This window comes from Gymnodraco acuticeps, unplaced genomic scaffold (assembly GCF_902827175.1).
Source record: "Gymnodraco acuticeps unplaced genomic scaffold, fGymAcu1.1, whole genome shotgun sequence".
NCBI classification, from domain to species: Eukaryota; Metazoa; Chordata; class Actinopteri; order Perciformes; family Bathydraconidae; genus Gymnodraco; species Gymnodraco acuticeps.
In genome coordinates, this window is record NW_022990021.1 from 196,120 (window position 1) to 216,576 (window position 20,457).

At 40.9% G+C, this 20,457-nt stretch overlaps 2 protein-coding genes across 27 annotated transcripts in view; one reads left to right on the plus strand and one right to left on the minus strand.

Annotated features, from left to right (window-relative positions):
* unm_hu7910 (un-named hu7910) overlaps positions 1 to 9,937 on the plus strand; it is a 32,154-nt gene extending 22,217 nt beyond the window's left edge. For 6 of the 26 annotated variants that reach the window (XM_034213898.1, XM_034213894.1, XM_034213873.1 and 3 more), the window contains 19 exons: positions 86 to 148; positions 550 to 594; positions 775 to 804; positions 889 to 921; positions 1,148 to 1,183; positions 1,529 to 1,573; positions 2,580 to 2,666; positions 3,043 to 3,084; positions 3,204 to 3,286; positions 3,418 to 3,504; positions 3,984 to 4,134; positions 4,373 to 4,509; positions 4,605 to 4,703; positions 4,848 to 4,937; positions 5,562 to 5,699; positions 5,780 to 5,915; positions 6,029 to 6,120; positions 7,924 to 8,057; positions 8,580 to 9,937. In XM_034213898.1, the coding sequence (XP_034069789.1) occupies positions 86 to 148; positions 550 to 594; positions 775 to 804; positions 889 to 921; positions 1,148 to 1,183; positions 1,529 to 1,573; positions 2,580 to 2,666; positions 3,043 to 3,084; positions 3,204 to 3,286; positions 3,418 to 3,504; positions 3,984 to 4,134; positions 4,373 to 4,509; positions 4,605 to 4,703; positions 4,848 to 4,937; positions 5,562 to 5,699; positions 5,780 to 5,915; positions 6,029 to 6,120; positions 7,924 to 8,057; positions 8,580 to 8,730 (1,679 nt within the window). In that variant the 3' untranslated portion in view covers positions 8,731 to 9,937. Of the gene's footprint in view, positions 1 to 85; positions 149 to 544; positions 595 to 774; positions 805 to 888; positions 922 to 1,147; positions 1,184 to 1,528; positions 1,574 to 2,579; positions 2,667 to 3,042; positions 3,085 to 3,203; positions 3,287 to 3,417; positions 3,505 to 3,983; positions 4,135 to 4,372; positions 4,510 to 4,604; positions 4,704 to 4,847; positions 4,938 to 5,561; positions 5,700 to 5,779; positions 5,916 to 6,028; positions 6,121 to 7,923; positions 8,058 to 8,579 lie in introns of all 26 variants that reach the window. The other 20 variants (XM_034213876.1, XM_034213899.1, XM_034213892.1 and 17 more) reach the window with 14 other exon arrangements.
* A 95-nt stretch (positions 9,938 to 10,032) lies between these two features.
* LOC117544653 (clavesin-1-like) lies at positions 10,033 to 19,794 on the minus strand. Its single transcript, XM_034213902.1, has 8 exons — positions 19,525 to 19,794; positions 17,848 to 18,411; positions 17,214 to 17,384; positions 16,917 to 17,035; positions 16,224 to 16,398; positions 12,307 to 12,417; positions 11,537 to 11,754; positions 10,033 to 11,436 (listed from the first exon to the last, which is right to left on the minus strand). The coding sequence occupies exons 2-8, from the start codon at positions 17,944 to 17,946 to the stop codon at positions 11,358 to 11,360; spliced, it is 972 nt and encodes a 323-aa protein (XP_034069793.1). The 5' UTR covers positions 17,947 to 18,411; positions 19,525 to 19,794; the 3' UTR covers positions 10,033 to 11,357.
* Between the last annotated feature and the right edge of the window lie 663 nt (positions 19,795 to 20,457).

The window sequence follows — 20,457 nt, forward strand, 5'->3', positions numbered from 1 at the left end:
TAATATCAATAATCATATTATATGTATTGTTATTTTTTTGTTTATTACTGTTACTCTCAGTGTTTACATTTCTGTTATTTGTCAGTTTCAGCGAGCAGCCTTTCATCTGTGCACAATGATGATGATGATGATGATGATGATGATCCAGGTATGTACTAGATAAAGAATAATAACAATTAGTGAAGAATAAAGATATTTCTCACTAACTGATGAAGAGCAGCAGCTTAATCTTTTTTTAATGAAACGCTGTGTGAGCTGCTGTGTCTTTGAATGCTGCTGCTTTGTTGCACTTTTCCTTTATTATTTGCTTGTTTTAAAAAAAACTATTGAACATTTCTATTGTATATGAAATGCTTGTGCCTCACTAATACAAGTACAATACGTAATGTGAGAAAGGATGTCAGGTGTTAAGGGCTAATTTGTTAAGTATACATTATAACTATGTAATTCTCTGTTTACCTGCTGCAGGACTAACTATTAATACATACGTCAGAATATTATAATTATTTGTATACGTTAGTTTTATCTTGTTTGTTTCTGTATCTCCAGCTGCTGTACCTCTCCCTCCAATGGTGAAAGATGACTTTGTGCCAGGTACGTCAGACAGTATTCGGATCTTTGCAGGAAAAATACTTCTGCATTCACTTAAGTACAATTATGTAATGGAGGTATTTAAAGTATTGATTGTGCAGTAAAATGTAGTTAAGGTACATCAAGTAGAGGAATTAATGTAGAGTAAAATGTAAATGTTTTTATAATATGTCTGTGTTACAGATGATCCTAGAGACAGCCTTCATCCTTATGGTGAGTAAACTCTTCTTCTCTGTTCCCTGCTTTTTACGTTTACCTTTTTTTCTAATAATTCACTTTTTTGTCTGCTTATTTTAGACGGTGAGGCTGAAACTATAGACACAGCTGGAGGTGAGACTTTTTGGAATTTATAAACTCCAATATGAAATTAGCAGAAGGAGATGTTGTAGGAATGTGTTTTATCAAGTGGACTACAGGAGGGCAGTGGTGGGAGAATTATTAATATTCTTGACTTTAGTCAAATACATTTATAAATTACTTTAGTGACAATACAATTATCTAAAATGTCTAATTAAATACAGAACTTGAGTAAATGTGATTATGTCTCCTGCTGCAGTTCTAGTAGAGGAGAGGCTTCCAGAGGAAAGTATAGGTGAGTCTAACACAATATAAATACATAATATAAAACCCAATAATAATAAAGAAAAAGAGTTTAGGCCAAATCATTTAATTAATATTTATATATATATTCTTTCTCATCCAGTAAAATGCAGGTTAAAAGCCAAAAAGAAAACGTTTGTTGAATGTTTAACTCACTGGGAGCCAAATCAAAGCACTAATAGTAAAAAGCGATTAAACCTGTTTTACAGCTTCTGGACACAAATATTTCTCACACTATCACTGATATCAACATCTGCTCTGATAATACGTGTTGTGAAGTGTGTTTTATGTGATAATGATTCATATTATTTTCTTTTTTCTACATGTTCTGTTGTAGAGATTGGACAGGACTTGACGAGCTCCAAATTCACCCAGGAAGCAGGTATGTTGTTTAAAGATAAAGTCTCAAATACGGGTCATTGTTTCCTTTAACATGCAGAAAGGAAATATAGTAAATGCTGCCTCTCTGCAACACACTACTGTAATGAGTCACTATAGAGCAGTGGTCCCCAACCTTTTTCCCCAAGAGCCCCCCCAAATGACTCCTGTTGGCAGTTGCGCCCCCCCCCCCCCCCCACTCACACAAGGGGGGGGGGGGGCACAACAGCGGTTATTGAAGTTTAAAAGTCTAAAAAATGCAACAACTACTGTCACAAACTGGATGAATGTGAAGTATTTTGTTAAAGGAGGATGAAAGCGGAATTAAGGAGCACTATTGGAGTGACTTTGATGGTTATTGGACTCAGGATTAATTCATTTGGATTCCCGCTGAATGAAGAAATTAAATGACGGCGCAAGTGGAAACAATTCACAAAGGGATTAAACTGTTTAAAACACATGCTCAAAGTAAACCGGATTTTGCCGATGTGTTTATGTGGATTCAAAAGTCGTAAATAATCTACAAAATGGAGGAGACCGATCTGATCGGAGCAACTGTGACAAATAATCCAACTGAAACCGGCATGGACAATGACATGTTTTAAAAATGCACTTATCCAGAAAAGCCTGGTTTGGACACTTTACGGGCAGAAGAAACATTTCTATTAAAGAAACAATTATACACTTCTGTCTTTTTATGCCTATAATAGCTACTAACTTGAATTTGTATTCAAATTAATTAATCAATTATTTTTTATGTTTTATTGTAATGTAGAGACAAGGCTTTTAGTGACAATCATGTATTGCCTTACAATTCTATGTAAAAAAAAAAATAATAATAATAATTCTAAATATGATATTTGGCCTCAAATCATCTGAGGCCTGGCGCCCCCCCCCCCCCCCCCCCCAAGGGGGGCGCGCCCGCCAGGTTGGGAACCACTGCTATAGAGGAATTTAGTTTAGAGAAAATTATTCTGAATTTATAAACTTGATTGTTTATTTCCGGTCAGATTCAGCTGTGGACACAGAGATCCAGGCTGAGCCACTAGCAGAACCAGAACCACAGAAAGAAACACCAAAGAAGACAGAGGCGGAGGGTAAACACACACACACACACACACACACACACACACACACACACACACACACACACACACACACACACACACACACACACACACACACACACACACACACACACACTCACACTCACACTCACACTCACACTCACACTCACACTCACACACACTCAGACAGGAGCAGTAGAAAGCCACCATCTAGTGGCCAGTAGTAGGATGACAGCTTCACTATCCATAATTATCAAAGTTTATAAACTATACTTTATACTCAGTGTTGTACTAAGTATTCAGATCCTTCACTGCAGTAAAAATAATAATCGTATACTGTGAAAATACTAAATTCCTGAACATGGTGGGCATTAAATGTTAAAGTGTCTCTTTCGCTGTTTTTAAGAACCAACAGAGAAACAGGCCGAGGAGAAGCTCAAAGAAAAAGGTAAAAACTGATTTGAATCAAACACATGAACAATGCGAAGTTATGCCTTGCATTTGATTCCACTGATGCTCTTTTTTCTTTTTCTTTTATTGTTTGTTCTTCCATACTCTCACATCTAGCAAAGAAGAAACCAAAGTTATTTAATAAGTTTGATAAAACCATTAAAGCAGAAATCGACGCTGCAGAAAAACTTCGGAAGAAGGTACAGACCTGACACAGATTCTCACCTACAAATCAATCAACGTAAAACATGTGTGCTAAATTCAAGCATAATAAAGTTTATAATTGATGCATTTATTTTTTTATTACATTTATTTTTTCTGTTTCCATAAGGGGAAACTGGATGAGGCGCTGAAAGCGTTTGAGGCTCTGGTGCAGAAGCATCCTCAGAGCCCCCGCTCCCGCTACGGCAAGGCTCAGGTACAGTACTGCAATACTGCTGCACAATACTGCAATACAGGGAGCTTGTACTGCACGGTAAATGTGTATTAAAACAAAATATATTTAGCAGTGCCTTTTGTCCATGTTTATGACAAGACAAGACTGAACAAAACAAAAAAAATGTTATTCAAATATTACCTTATTTTCATATAATCTCATGGGAAATATAATAAATTACAGAATTATTGTTTTTTTCGCTCTATTACTGTATTGCCTGAAATGCTCATTATAATCGTATTTCTTATAATTTAAGGAGGACACAAAGAATAACAAATGTTGACTGCCAGGTTGGTCAAATCTCTTAAATGAGATGCTTTGAGGTGTCGTAAACTTGAAGTATGGCGGATAAAAGCGACTTAAACGAAAAAGCATTCTTGTTTAAATACAAATCATAAAATACCTGCACATTCTAACACCATTGTGTACTGACGCTGTGTTAAACTGATGTGTTTCTGCAGGCCGAGGACTACCTTGCAGAGAAGCAGCGCAGTAATGACCTGCTGCAGAAAGCCATCAACACGTACAGAGAGGCTGCAGAGCTGCCCGACGTGACCTCTGACCTCCTGAGGGCTGCGCTCAAGAGACGCGCCGAGAGGCAGCAGTTCCTCGGTAATACTCATTATACTACTACTATCTATACTACTGCTACTAAAAACCTCTTTCACACATGGAACTTGTGTCCACTGTCTTTAGATTATTTCCAATTATTTTCTTGTGTTCCCTAATATATTCAGTCCCTTTTATGTTTTGCTTTTAAACTTTGTCCTCTAATTTTATTTACCTATTTTAACTCTTATATTGTCTCTCATTATGTTCATTCATTTACATTATTTCCTGTGTCTGTCAGGTCGGATACGTGGCTCTCTGGCGACTCTTGAGAAATTGGTGGAAATCTTTCCAGAAGATATCGATCTGAAGAACGAGCTGGGCGTTGCTCACCTTTTGTTAGGAGACAACAAGGGTGCCAGGAAGGTGTTTGACGAGGTGTGTTTGTGTGCTGTTATACACACCTGCCCCGACTTGTTTTAGAAGTGTGTAAAAGTATTTTTTCGTCTCTGATTGGTTGTCTTTTTGCTCAGGTTCTGGTGCTGGAACCCAGTAACGGCTTCGCTAAAGTTCACTTTGGATTCATCCTGAAGTCAGAGAACAAGATCCCAGAGAGTATACCATACCTGAAGGTAAACAGACACACACACACACAATTTGTATATGTACATGTCCATGTGAAATTGTGAGGACAATTGTTGATCACGTTTACCTGAACTGGTTTTGCATGATAAAATCATAAATAACATTCCTTCCTGCCTCCTCTGTCCCTGCAGGAGGGTTTGGAGTCGGGGGAACCGGGAACAGATGACGGACGTTTTTATTTCCATCTGGGTGATGCCCTGCAGAGAGTCGGAGACGACTCTGTGAGTAACATTGATCCACACACACCTATCAGATAAATCCAAACAAACCTTTTGAGTGATGTAGATCTTTAATAAGTCCTTAATGGGCATTGTATTGAATTAAATCAATTTTAAGAAGATCTTTAAAAAGTCTTAAAAAGGCTTATTAAAATGCCTTTTGACATTGCATGGTAAAATCTCAAAATAATTGTAGTTACGCAGATCAGGCATAAAAACAATTCTTAAAAAGTCTTTGTTCTTACTTACCTTAATTTGTAGTGACTGGTTGTTTTATAAACTAAAATACACATGGAGGACTAAAGCTGCCAATGTTTAAAATGAATTATGACTGGAAAAACTATTAAATGTACCTAAAACAATATTAAAAATAAATGTATGCATTAAATAACTCATTTATAAAATATCTTAACTTAAGTATTTTTTCCCTTACTTTTTTTCCAGTTACTAAAAATGTTTTAAAAAAACGTAAGGTCCAACACCAACTTGTGTTTTGCTTTATTACAATATGCTTCTGTTTGTGTTGTGTTTCTGTCTGTCTCTGCAGGTCTATCACTATCATATCAACTTGCTAAAGTCTCACATCAAATCTTATTCTTAGTGAAGATCACTTCTTTTTTCCTGCAGGCCTATCACTGGTACGAGCTGGGTCATAAGCGTGGTCACTTTGCGTCGGTGTGGCAGAGATCTCTGTACAACGTGGCAGGTCTGAAGGCTCAGCCCTGGTGGACCCCTAAGGAGACGGGATACACCAACCTGGTGAAGGTAAGGTTGGTTTAAAGTGTTAAAACACTGGTTTTATTCAGTAAAAGTGTTTGAAACCAGAGCTGTGTGTGTGTGTGCAGACGCTGGAGAGGAACTGGAGGACGATCAGGGACGAGGCTCTGGCCGTGATTGACCAGAACACCGGCTCATTCGTCCCGGAGGAGGAGAACCTGAGAGAGAAAGGAGAGTGGGGACAGAACACACTTTGGCAGCAAGGTACTCATATAAATATACAGAGAAAAAGAAGAAAAATAGTAATAAATGATAATGATAATATCAATGTAAAGTGCAGCAATAATGAGGGTTGAATGTATTGTTGTGTGTTTTAGGAAAAAAAGCAAGTGCCGCCTGTCAGGGGGTCCCGAAGACCTGCGCACTGCTGGAGAGATACTCAGAGGCTACAGGCTGCAAGAGAGGACAGGTACACACACACACACACACACACACACACACACACACACACACACACACACACACACACACACACACTCACACTCACAGAACGCAGGCACATGGGACTAATGATAATAACATTCCAGGTTATATCATTACTACAAAAAAAAGGGCTGTGTCAGAAAAAACATCTGCCTTTTTTATTTAAAACAGGTCTCTTATATTTGGGTCAATATTGTTTGTGGTCGGATGCTGTTGAGTGCGCCATGTGCTGATCTTAAGGATTAAATTGCTAAAAATATCCCAAAGTGTTTGGATTTAAAATTAAATCTATGTTTTTAACCTTTAAACGAGGAAACATATCAACACAACTGTTTTATTTGATTCTCCTTGTATATACCTTTTTCATTTATTCCTCTTTATTTGTTTATTTAATTGTACTTTTAAATATATTTGCTAATTTTTAAATGGTTTTTTATGTATTATATAAAATAGTAATATATTATTATCTGTTAATAATAGGGATGCTCCGATCGCCAATTTCGGGGCCGATCGCCAATCAGTATCGGCCGATACCGATCGCCGATCCGATCGAGTGGGCGGGGCCTAAATGGAAGATTTAAACATCACTTTAAATCTTCCATTTAAAGTGATGTTTAAACTCAGTTAATGCTCATTCACTGGAGCTTCCACAAACAACAACCAACTTAATTATTACATTCAAATGATGTACATTATTCAAGTTTACATTCACTTCACGGGATAAATGAGCGGAAGCGCTCTCTTTTCCTCTCTCCCTCTCTCTCTCCCCCTCTCTCTCTCTCTCTCCTGACAGCCTGTCAGTATCTCATGCAGCTCACTGATCCAGTAATGAGTGACCCGACAATGAAGAATAAATATATTTATAATAACTAGTTTAGCTTGTTCCAGAGGTAGATAAAATAGCTAAGTGTGTTAAGTCTTACGGTACGTCCACACATCAGCTTTTCAAAAATCTTGAAAATCTTGGAGCTGGGCGTGTCTGAAAGCTTGGGGATTTTTTGCGAGCAACGCGACCAACAACCAATCACATGAATCTCCCGCCCCCGACATACAAAGCAAAAAACCCCGGGGATTTTATGCGAGCAATATATATATATATAAACTCCCCAAACAGGCGAAAACCTACCAGTTTCACCCACTGTCTCTGCCACCCTCCCTCCATGTCTGGTTCCTCCGGTTTGTATCCCGTTAATAGTTCTGGTCGTAAAGAACCGGGTGATTTGCTACCGTAATTTCTCGTTTGGAATATGAGGAAATGAACTGCGGTCTGGTTCTCCCTGTGTGTGTGTTTCGCTGCGCTTACCGGTCCGGCGGGCGGAGCTGCAGGATTTCTGCTTCACACACGTTGCATACCGCTATTTTACTGTCTTTTTCGGACACCTTAAAATAATACCAGACTGGTGAAGCCATGTTGGCGAGCTTGTTTTGCCGCGCACAGAGAAAAGTGTCATGTATTTTACATCATGCGATCGGCTCTCGCGATCGGCATGTTTAGAGAGCACCGATCGATCGGTAGAGAGTGAGTATCGGCCGATCTCGATCGGTGACCGATCGATCGGAGCATCCCTAGTTAATAATAATAGAAATAATAATAGATATTAATTTAAAAAAAACACTTTTCATATTACTCAGACACTTAATTTACATTTTTGAATTATCATTTAAAAATACACTAAAACAGAAGTGCATTTATCGAGTTTAAGTTTAAATAAGGAATTACCGGTATCTAATGGTGTGTTCTAATCTTCCTATTTGTGTGTGTGTGTGTGTTTTGTCTCTGTGTGTGCAGATTAAGTTCTCTGTGATGCAGCCAGGGACTCATGTGTGGCCCCACACCGGCCCCACTAACTGCAGACTGAGGATGCACCTCGGCCTCGTCATCCCCAAACAGGGCTGCAGGATCCGCTGCACCGACATCACCAGGTACTGCTCCTCTTCATCACGCATCATCGTTATTTACTTCCTCCACCATCACCTTCTTCCCTGTTTCCCCTCATCTCCATAACATTTAATTCAAAAGAAAGAAAGCATGTGTGTAAAAATATTGAAATAAACTGCATCTCATTAAGGCGAGGTGCTTTAGGTTATTTATAAAATATTTGAGAAAGGAGGAGGACGTCACTTCCTAAGGGCGATTCCCTTATCATTTATCAAAACATCTGTAACTTCTCATCTCTCATTATCAAAAATGTAAATCACAAATTTACAAGAAAATAAATCTGGTATTCTCTCAGATTATATTTCTAATTTAACAAGAACAAATAACAATTAACTTGAAGAAAAACTCCAAAGTCTCTGATATTAAAATAGTATATCTGCTACAAGAATTTTTTTTGAATATTCTCTGAAAATAAATGATCTCCCTGTACAGATTTTTGTTTGAGAAACAAACAAATCCATGTTAACGGATCGTTTTAACCTCGCTAACTTCTTCCTGTGCTTCAGGGAGTGGGAGGAGGGCAAAGTCCTGATCTTTGACGACTCCTTCGAGCACGAGGTCTGGCAGGACGCCGACAGCTACCGGCTGATCTTCATCGTGGACGTGTGGCACCCCGAGCTGACGGCGCACCAGCGGCAGACCCTCAGCCCCATTTAAACACACACACCCCTGGTGAGAGTTTCACACACTCATCAGATTCTTCTCCTCCTGTGGATAAACTGATACAAACTTTGAGGAGAATCACGACGGAATGCAGACGTTTTTTAAACTTTTTTTTGTGTGGATAAACTACTAAAATAGTCTGAGGAAGGACCGAAGCATCAGACGGAAGGGTGGAGTTGAAAAGTAACTACTGACTTTACAACCTTTCACAAATAAAACACATAATACGGTACGTCTTTCAGCCCAGAGTAACCCTGTTTGGATCGGGTTATTCATGTGATGGATTTAAAGTCTTCTTACTGGATCTGGAATATTTCTGCGGGGGGAAATGGACGTCATCTGCGGAGCCATTTTCTTTCACAAACATAGACATGTTTCTTAGTCAGGAAACAAACACAGTTCTCTGGTGTTTCATACAACAGAATATAAGAGTCATTCCAATATGTAAGTGTTACATTAATGAGAGGATAACTCCTTTACATTAAATTAGTGAATCACCGAAAAAATGTATAAACCTGCTAGAAAATAATTTTGTCTTCTACAATTAAAAATGAACTTTTTTTTTTTTTTTATCTGAAATTACGCACAAAACACTGGCAGTTAACAAGAAAAAAAACTCAAAGGCTCACAGGAAATACTTTTTGTATATTCTCTGAGATTAAAAAGTATAACACTTAGTAGAGAATTATGTTAAATTTGCATGAAAATAATGCTCAATTTTCTGAGAATAAGGGACTCCTTCTCACGGCATTTTTGTAAACCAACCACTATAATCTTGGGAAATATTCATGTTTTCTTTTGTTACTTTGCAAGTTATTTCATGAATTGACCACTCTTGGAATATCCCAAAAAATGTTATAAATGAACTACTTAAATCCCAAAGTTTCTTTCTCAGAATATTACACAGGCTACATATTTTGGTGTCACTAATAAACCATCAGAATATCTTGCCACGAAAAAAAGATTTAGATTATATTGTATAATATAAAAATAATATTTTCATTTCACTTTAAAATGTCTCACACCCATTTAAGATAACGTTTCTTTTGCATTTTATGAAAAAAAAAGCCTTAATTTCGACCACAGTGCATTTTCTTTCAGTTCATCAAGATTTCAGTTTCACTTTTTCATCCCGTTTGCACAGAAAACACAAGATGTTGTCAAAGATGATTTATATTTATATAAAAACCACTAAACAAAAGTGTGTGTTTCTTTGGATTTTCATGACACGTGTTGCTTTTGAATGTTCCCTTACAAAATAAGAGCCCCATGCCTAAATGAATCACAGCACATTCCTGTTGGTGTAAATGTTTACTTCTATACATTCATTGAAAGGAAATACATTACATTACAGTCGAGTGGAGATCAGTGTAGCCCTGATGAGTCAAACTGCAAAAAATCATGACACACTGGCCTCTATAATTTACAAATACTCCAAGATATTTGGTGAAATTATCAACCTGCTACTTAACCTTTCTTTCCTCAGAAGTACATGAAACGTTTTACAGCGCAGGATGATAATTACACTTAAAATATCTCAGGATAAAACAGGCCAAGAGTGTCAGTCTTTTTGCAGTGTGATAATACTTATACTAATGTACAATCTTCATAATATTAATAAGTTAGATTCAATAAAAACAATCTTTCCCTACACTTCAGTCGAGGGTAAAGGTGATGATTTGGCATCCTATGGTTTCTTCACAGCACAATACTTTATCTGAAAGAAATATTTCACTCTGGTACAATATTTGTTTTGAGGTTTTCATGCATGTGATCCCATTAGTGATTAGCAATTGGTGGCAACATGTGCAGTGCTTTCATTTAGAAAAACGTGTGCAAAGTGCCTGTGGTTTTTACAAGAAAGAAAAAAGGTGAAATTATTCTACCAAAGTGAGGTTTCTTATTCGTCCTCCTGGTTTTAATGAATGTCTTTCTCCTTCAGATTATCGGGACATAAATGTCAGAAAAATACAAAGTATTTGATTAATATTTTGAGGAAATACTCCAGCAAGTAGATAACGAAGTTAGAGCCACCCTGTCAGTTACCTGAACTGTAGATTTAAGATCGGAAAGCAAAAGATAAATGCTCTTCCAAACATTTAAGGCTGAGTTTCACCAACAAGCATTGTCTTAACTTCTGAATTAAAACATGTATTTCTTTTGGTGGAACCCACTTTGAATGTTTCTTAATTTTTATGGATATGATTTTATATTTTGTCAGCGATTTCCTCTGAGGTTTAAATAGAGTTTCAGCCTCAGAAACAGATGAAATGTTCCTCATACATTCCCCCTTGTTTCTGACAGAATTACTAAATTAAAACTTGAAGCTGAAGGCGACACACACACAGACATAGACTTCAGAGTGTGTGTTTGTTGTTGTTGACAGATGCTGCTGTTTGCAGAGAGGCTCAGCTGTGAGGCATTATGGGCTCAGAGACAGACTGTGTGTGTGTGTGTGTGTGTGTGTGTGTGTAGGAAATTCATTGTCAGAGTTCATGTTGCTAAAGGACGCCACCAGCTTGATACACAGCAGTGTTTCTAAAAGTGGGTGTCTGTTGCAGTCTGTACATGATGTGTGTGCGGGGCAGTGTGTGTGACGGCTCTAGTGTGTGTGTGTGTGTTCAGTCTAGGGCGAGGAGCGGCGTGCTGGTCTCTCTGTCCGTTTGTCGGAGAGTTCCTGGCTCCACCACCGACTGAGACCTGAAACCCAGAGAAGAAATTAATCTGATACTCAGATAGGAGGAGGAGGATCTTTGTCTCCCCCTTACCTCTTCTCTGTGTACCTGTCTTCCCCCCTCACCTCTTCATCAGCTCCTTATCTCCCCCGCAGCTCTCCCTCACATGCAGAGCGTCGTAGGTCAGTGTGTACTCCGTCTCGTCGCTGTAGTCGGGTCCCAGCAGCGTCCTCGCCCAGATCCCCATGTCGTAGGGAGGGAGAGTCCCCCCAAACTCTGAGGGGAGACACTCCGGCTGCAGGAGGACATGCAGCGAGTTCAGGTTGTTCCCGTGGAGGAAGATCTGAGGAGAGAGGGTAGGACGCATGGTGAGGGAGGACAGGAGATCAGGAGAAGAAAGGAGTGGAAACAAGCATGTAGAGGAGAGGATGCAAGGACAGGAAATAAGGTGAGGATGGGAAGCAACGAGAGGAGCTAAGTAGACAGGAGAGGAAACAAGAAGAGGAGTGAAAGGGAGGAAGCCAGTACAGGAGAAGAGAGAATAGACAGAGATCAGGAGAGAGGAGACAAGTAAAGGAAATGAGGAGAAGACAAGAAAAGGGAGCGTGGGAAAAGGAAAGCAAGCATATAGAGGACAGGAAACAAGCAGAAGGGACAAGGATAGCAAGCAAGGAGATAAGAGGAAATTAGGAGAAATAAATACAAGGGAGGAGGGTGTTATAATCGAAGGAGATAAAAGACGAAAATCTGTTAATTAAATAACAAAGAAGAGGAGGAGAAAAGGGTGAAAATTAAATAGAGGAAGTGGAAGACAATTGGAGAGATGAAAAAGAAATAGCAGAAGAAAGAGAATAAGACTTGGATACGGGACACAAAATACTTCTTTTCTTTTTACCCTTTTCCTGGTCTTGTCCTTGAGGAAAGGCTTGATGATAGTGTACATGGCGTGAATATACCACGGCTGATTCACAAAGTGGATCCCTCCAAAACGGGCCGGAAAACTGTCCTGAGGAGAGGAGACAAGGAGGTGAGGAGACGAGGATAGCAAGACACCAGGAAAGAAACATGAGAGGAGAGGACACAAGGAGAGGAACGAAAAACAGAAAAGAAAGAGGGAGAGACAAGAAGAGGAGATAAGACGAAAGGAACCAAGAAGAGGAGGAAGTCGAGATGAGGAGATGAAAAAGAAGGAGAAAGGACACAAGAAAGGAGAAGGGACATCAAAAATAAGAAAAGACCAGAGGAAACAAAGAGGAGACAGAACAAGAGGAAACATGATAGTGTAACAGGCCTGGGCAGATAAAGAGGAAAGTGGTAGTGCAGCAATCACGACAGAGGCAGTGTTCAAATCCAAAAAAGGCTTTATTGCTATCAAACTCCAAAAATGCCTTCCATTAAACAAAGGCCGCTAACCGACTTACCAGCTTACAAAAAACGTTTCCTTACACTTCCCCCCCCCCCCCCCCCCCCCTTTAGTTCTGGCCTAGGAGAGGCGACCTTGGTCCACAGGGCATCTGCATTCCCATGCTTGGCTCCGTGTACGATAGAAAAGTTAAACTCCTTTAGTGAGACAAACCACCTTCCTACTTTAGCGTTTGTGTCTTTTTGATTTGCCATCCAGATCAGTGGGGCATGATCAGTTACCAGAGTGAAGTGACGTCCCAAGAGGTAATACCGGAGGCGCTCAAGTGCCCATTTTATTGCTAGGCCTTCTTTCTCCACAGTAGCATTCCCTTGTGTTCAGCTTCCGGCTGATATACATGACGGGATGTTCCTCACTGTGAACCTCCTGGGATAGTACTGCTCCTATGCCCACCTCTGATGCATCCGTCTGCACAATCATCCCCCGGCTGAAGTCTGGGGTCACCAACACCGGCCGTGCACAGAGAACCCTCTTCAGTCCCTCAAAGGCATGTTCAGCCTCTCCTGTCCACTTGACCATTAGCGGCTGTGAGTCTCTGGTCAGGTCTGTAAGGGGAGAGGCTACTGTGGAGAAGTTTGGGATGAAACGGCAATAGTAGGACGTCAGACCCAAGAATATTTTCACCTGTTTCTTTGTTGATGGCCGTGAACCTTCCTTTTTTGTGGTCTAACGTTGCCGCGCCCAATGGTGAAGCCCAGGTATTCAGCTTCCCCCAGTCCAAGCTTGCATTGGCTGTCAAGCCCGCCCTGCGAAGAGATTCCAGCACTGCTGCAAGCCTTATGAGATGGCTATCCCATGAGTCACTGTGGATAACAACGTCATCTAAATAGGCAGCTGCGTACTCACGATGTGGCCTCAGGACCTTGTCCATCAGTCTCTGGAATGTGGCTGGTGCTCCATGAAGTCCGAAGGGAAGCACAGTATACTGTTACTGGTACAGCCCTGTGGGGGTGGCGAAGGCCATCTTCTCTCTTGAGGCTGCTTCAAGTGGGACCTGCAATACCCTTTCGTCAAGTCCAGAGTGCTGATATATCTGGCTTCCCCAAGCCGATCAATCAGCTCATCTATCCTGGGCATAGGATACGCATCAAACTTGGAGATTTCATTCAATTTTCTGAAATCATTACAGAACCTGTTGGTTTTGTCTGGCTTAGGAACCAGAACGACAGGGTTGGTCCACTCACTGTGAGATTCTTCAATCACCCCCATAGCCAGCATTTTCTGCACTTCTTGCTCAATGGCCGCCCGACTTGCCTCCGGCACCCGGTAGGGCCGCATCTTTACCTTTTGGCCCGGCTCTGTGTGGATTTGATGTTCCACCATCGTTGTGCGTCCAGGTCGTAGTGAGAACACATCCAAACTCTGCTGAACCAGTTCCTTGGTTTGCTGTAACTGAGCTTTAGATAGCCCTGGACCGTATTCAACTTCGGCCACCTCATTGTCTACTCCTGGAACTGGTTTTCCCTCTATTTCCGTAACATTGCTGCGTGCATGCAACAGATTGGGGTCTTCCATCTGGGCAGTCCCGAACTGGCCCTTCAAACTTGGAAGCAATGAGACTTCACCCTCCTCATCACCTGTGCTTAGGTCTCCAGGGAAAGCAACAAAAGGGTTATCATTTGCCTCATCTGCACTGGAAGATTGGTTTCCTCTCTGCTCCTCCGGCACAGCACACACAACTTTGGGGGACTGCTGAGGAGAAGTGCCCTGGGTGGCAATTTGTCCTTTCCCTCGTTTTCCTTTGGCACGCTTGGGCTTTTTGGGACTCACCTCCTTCTGGTGCCGCAGGCGCTTGTATAGTGGGCAGTCTCGCCCCACCAAGACTGGGACTGGTAGGGAAGGAACCACCCCCACTTTCAGCTACCTTTAACCGTGGTAAAGTGGATGAAGCATGTGGGGTATAATTTAGTGTCCCCATGGACACGGGTACAGTCTCTTCGGATGGCAAATGGTCGAGGAGGTGGGGTTGAATGAGGGACACCACACCTGAGTCCACTAGCGCCTCTGCATCTTTTCCATTTACTTTGACTGGTATCATTTGAGCCAGGGAGCTTTCCTGTACCCAGCAAGAGTCAAGAAGGTGGCAGGGCCTTGCACCAGATGCGTGGGCGGTCGGTATTAGCTCATCCTTCCCTGGGCAGTCCCAGGAAATGTGGCCTGTCTCCCCACACTGGTAGCAACGAGGTTGGCCCTCTTCTGGTTCCTGTGGCGGTTCTCGTGCCCGTCTAGTCCTTGATGCTTCCCCACTGACTTTCCGGCCCCACTCGGTGTTTGTTCGTGTGGACTTAAGCAGGTCCGCTGTGGCCACGTGGCTCTCCACTAGGTTAACCAACTCATCCAGACTGGCTGGATTCTGCTGGCTTGTCATTTTCTTGATCTCATAGGGCAGAGACCGAATGTATTTGTCCATCATTATCCTCTCTAAAACACTTTTCAGGGTTGCATGTCAGCCAGGCTCTGGTTACCCGGGCTAGGTCATACATCTGGGCCCTGGCTGACAACTCTGGCTTATATTTCCAGTCATGGAACCGCTGGGCTCTTGTTGCTAAGCTGTAGCCATACCGTAACCTCGCCAGGATTTCCCTCTTCAAGATGACGTAATCCTTTGCTTGGTCAGGAGGGAGGTCGAAGTAATAGAAGAGGCTCTGGATAGAAGAGGCTGCTATTAGGCATTTTTGGACCTCCACATGGAGAAGCGCATTCTGTTTCCGCTGCTCCTATATCATCTCCCGTTGCAGAGTCTGCTGCTCAGTATAAATGCGCACCAACTCTCTTAGTACATCCTCCATCTTAAAAAAAAAAATTTTTTTGTGCAACTTTTTGACTGCAACACCACCACTAGAGTCCTTATGCCCGCATTCTCCACCAGTGTAACAGGCCTGGGCAGATAAAGAGGAAAGTGGTAGTGTTCAAATCCAAAAAAGGCTTTATTGCTATCAAACTCCAAAAATACCTTCCATTAAACAAAGGCTAACGTAGCCGGGCCACTACCCGATTACCAGCTTACAAAAAACGTTTCCTTACACTGGGAGCCTCCATGTGCCACACACAACTGAGCAACTCTGTGTGCTTTGTCTCCCTTGAGGGAGTGATTAGCACCAGGTGTGAGGTCTCCACACCTGCTCCGAATACTGCTAATTGGAAGTGGGTGGAGCCACCTGTTGGGAATGTAGGTGCCTCCCACTACCCTGCCTCTCAGCCCCTTACAATAGGAAACTAGGGGTGAAAACAAACAGCAGAGGTGACTAGGAGGGGTGTGTGTGTGTGTGTGTGTGTGTGTGTGTGTGTGTGTGTGTGTGTGTGTGTGTGTGTGTGGTGTGTGTGTGTGTGTGTGTGTGTGTGTGTGTGTGTGTGTGTGTGTGTGTGTGTGTGTGTGTGTGTGTGTGTACCTGCAGCCCCTCGATGGCCAGCTTCAGGATGTTGGGCGTCAGTTTTGACGCCTGTTTGAAGGAGAAGTTGCTCCAGTCGATTATCAGGATGAATCCATTAATCTGAAGCTCAGGATTCTCTATCAGCACCTCCAAGGAGAGGAGGATCGCACGCAGGATATCTGTGAAGGAGTTCCTGAGGAGGGGGGGGGGGGGGGGAAGAAGAGGAAATAGAGGGGGGAGAGCACGTGAAAGGAGAGAAGAATGAGGTCGAGAAAAAAGGAAGAGGAAGATGAAAGAGTGGAGGAGAAAGAAAGAGAGGAAAAGGAAAGGTGGAAGTGGAGGAGGGCAATAAGGAAGATAGAATAAGTGGGGGGGAAGTGGATGAAGAGGGGAAGAAGGATGAGGAGCATGAGGAAGAAGAGGAGCAGGAATAAGGAAACAAAGTTGAGAAGGAAGGTTAAGGTGAGGATATTAATCAGCTCGTCATTAGTTAAACAGAGCGGTACAGAAACGACTCATTAGGCTCAATGTGTTTCGATCAATAGGTGTGTGTGTGTGTGTGTGTGTGTGTGTGTGTGTGTGTGTGTGTGTGTGTGTGTGTGTGTGTGTGTGTGTGTGTGTGTGGTGTGTGTGTGTGTGTGTGTGTGTGTGTGTGTGTGTGTGTGTGTGTGTGTGTGTGTGTGTGTGTGTGTGTGTGTGTGTGTGTGTTACCTGCTCTGGTCCCAGTTGGAGGCAAACAGGATAAGTATTTTGCGGCCGTGTTGGTCCGGAGTCTCCAGCACACCTGGGAAGCCGTCCATCAGAGCGCGCTTTATCCCGGGGTCGTCCACCTGACAGGAAACAGAGCACATTTAAAAAATCTCACCGGAGGAGATAAAAAAAAAGTTAACAAGGATTGGACTTCTGTTTTTGCAAATGAACTCTCAAATACAGTGTTGAGTAGGATTTCTTATACTTCCAGGGTTTGAAACCAGATATCTAAAGGTAAGACCCAGAGAAAAGTGGTACCTTGAAGCTCTGGAACATGTCGAGGTTCTGCTGTCTGAACTGAAAGTATTGGGCCAGCAGCCGGAAGGTTTCCGTCTGGTTGAACTTCCTCGCTCGCAGGAAGCGTAGGATGAAGTCGTCGTCCGTCCGCAGGAAACCGATGTCCGGCCGCGTCACGATCATGTCCCGCACCTCGAGAAGAAACGCATTCACAGGAGGAAAATAAGGATGAGCAGTAAGAGGTTTTAAAAGTAAATAATTCATCATAATCTAAACCAAATATTAAACAATATATTTGGACATATTTAGCTCAAATTAGATCCTGAAGCTTTACAGCATGTCAATTACTTTTTGTAATTTAATTAAATGAGGAATTTACACTACTAAAATACTTTTTTACTTGGAACATATGGAGGGCTGAAGCTGCCATACTGATAAATAAATAAATAAAATAATAAAGAAGGAAATGCAGTAATAAAAACCCCAATTGCTAACATGTATTCATTATAATTGAAGCTTTAGCTTAGCTCCATGAAAAAAACAGCAACATAAAAACGATATATTGTTTTTTTTCAGTATTTTTAACAATGTATGTTGGTCTCCCTGTTTGAGCTGGACATATCGTTAATTAAGACCAACATAATATTTGAAGTACCTGCTGGATGTCCTGATGCAGAGTGTCTGGGTTTTCATTCAGCTCCAAACGAGCTTTCTCCGTGGTCTCTGGGCTCAGGCCGGCGTGGAGGTGCGTCATCGTGAGGGTTAAGTCTCCGCACAAATTACAGTTTTATTCCGACAATTCTCCGGACAGTTTGTTGTACAATCTTGTTGATTTGGTTGTCGTTGTAACACAATCTTAATCGCTGTCTCTGATTTTAAACTCCACATTTACAGATTTTGTCGGTAAGAAACAATCACGCTGCTGTTTTCCTCTCACATTTCTGCAGGAAGATGAAAGTGTTTTGGTTTTTGTTGAAGCTTGTTGCAGGTGGTTTGATGAAGAAACAGGTCAGTGTCGGTGCAACATTCACATCCTTTTTTATTTTGTCCTACTTTTCCTCCCGTTTAGTGTCTTTCAGCTCCCTCCTCCTCCGGCTCTCTGTCATCTTTCTGCTTGTATTTCAGATTTCTTATAAGTCAGCTCTCTGCTGCATCATGGTGATCAGTCTGTCGTTTTTCTGCAGGGGTCAAAGGTCAGGCAAGGGAGCAAGGTCTCAGCCTGCAGGTGAGAGGAGACAGTACAGGTATAGTATAAATATTACACCGATCTTAAATTAGTCAATTTCTTCAGGGGTTTATTTGTAGTTTATTCTAGAGTTTGGGAATTTAAAAACCGGGATGATGATTTTCAGAATATAAGCCTGCAACTATTTTGTTTTCATTACATCTGTTGAGGATAATCATGCTAAATTAATTAATTAATTTTTCCTAAAAATGTCAGGAAGATTCTAGAAAACATTTCTTAGGGCCCAATGCAGACTATTGTTTTATTGCATTTACTTTTCTTACTTTTTGTCCTCTATATATATATAGAGCTAAAGCTGACATTGTAAAAAATGAATGCCTTTTTTATAATTTAAAAGAACAGTTTGACATACATTCATATGTATTTATTATATCCGTGTATATTTAATAATTTAATAAATGTTTCTTTCTTATTTTATTTTACTATAAGGGCAGCTTTAGTACTCCATACAATACACTTTGTAACAAAATAACATAGTAAATTATGCTGTATTTTTACTTTACTTTTAAATGGTACATGCTCTTTATATAGACTTTATTTTATTATATTTATAAATATCATCTGTTCTTGCACTGCTGCTGCTGTTTCTCATAGGGATCAATAAATGTTATCTTTATCTCAGATGACCCCCCCTCCCTGCTCTTTCTGACCCCCACCCCCCCCAACTCATCCCCATCTGCCTGCACATTAATTGTGTCAGGTGTCGTCCAATCTGTCCACAGAGACAGATAATAAAAAAAACTGAGACACTTGAAGGTCCCACAGGGCTCTGTTTTACATTTCCATCCTTGAGATCAAACATAAGACACTGAAATGCCCGGATGTGGCTCTTATTGCACATTATATTGAAGGTAAATGTTTGAATTTAATGTGAATAATTATATATTCATTTCCCCAGTCAATGTAATGATAAAAGTCACCCTCATGATATGAAGGTGCACGTGTATCCTCGCTAAATGTCCTCTAAAGGATCCAAAATAAGAAAATCCCCCAGGAGTGAGCAATTTAAGCTCTTCTGCATGCAGTTTGTTGTATTTTAATTATATATTTAATAGAACAGCAATACATCAGTGAGAGAGGAGCGACCTGCTAGGTGTGCTGGTTGAATCCACGGCCCTCCGGTGCTGCTGGTGCTGATGCTGCTGGTGGCCATCGGCATCCCGCGGACAAAATAACAGATTGCCGTCAAAAATTTAAAATAATACAATTAATATAAAAGCTTCCCTGAAGGCGTCAGATGTGTTTAAAGACCGTCCTTGTATAATCCGTGCAGGCTTTGTAGCAGCATCTCTTTGATGAGATGCGTTTTTACTTTGTGCTCCGAGAAGACGTCAGGATGCTCCCGAACCGTCAAGCTTTTCAAAATAAAGAGCAAGGCTTCCGGTCAGCACTTTCAAAAGAAAATTTGCTCACAGATTAAACCTACCACATACATTTACTGTTCTCATCATACATCTTAAATAAAGACCTGACACGTAGGTGCGTTCACACCAGCCTTGTGTGAGGGTCTAGTTTGAAGGAGTTCTTTCATGTATTCATTGTTTATGAAGTAAATTTGATTTATATTATAAAATGTATTTATTATAGCGTATATTTGACTTGCACATATTCTTTACAATTTACTTTATAAATGCCAATATTTGTATAACAAATACCGTACAGCGTTTTAAATCAAGATACATTTTACATTAATTTATTTATTTATTTCATATTTCTTCTAGTATTTTTTGTTTTACTAATTATGATTATTTACTTTTTTAGTGCTTGTTTTTCTCTTTCTCTTACTTAATAGATTGCTTTGGACCAAAACATCAGTCAAATACTTTGTATGTAAAGACTTTCATACAACAACAACAAACCTAAATTGTTGAGTACAAAAAAAGAATCTAGTAAGCAGATTATATATATATATAGGCACTAAAGAAAAAAACGACATACATAAACATTTACCAAGACAAAATTGCATACAAATAAAAAAATCCAAACAACAAATGCCAACAAATTCGAGGCTTTTATTTT

Excerpts from the sequence above, each read along its gene's own strand:
- LOC117544653 (XM_034213902.1), bottom strand. The coding sequence starts at position 17,946 with ATGACGCACCTCCACGCCGGCCTGAGCCCAGAGACCACGGAGAAAGCT. Across the intron at positions 17,385-17,847 it reads TGCATCAGGACATCCAGCAG|GTGCGGGACATGATCGTGAC; the intron begins GTACTTCAAATA and ends TTTCTTCTCGAG. Across the intron at positions 16,399-16,916 it reads TCCAACTGGGACCAGAGCAG|GAACTCCTTCACAGATATCC; the intron begins GTAACACACACA and ends CCCCCTCCTCAG.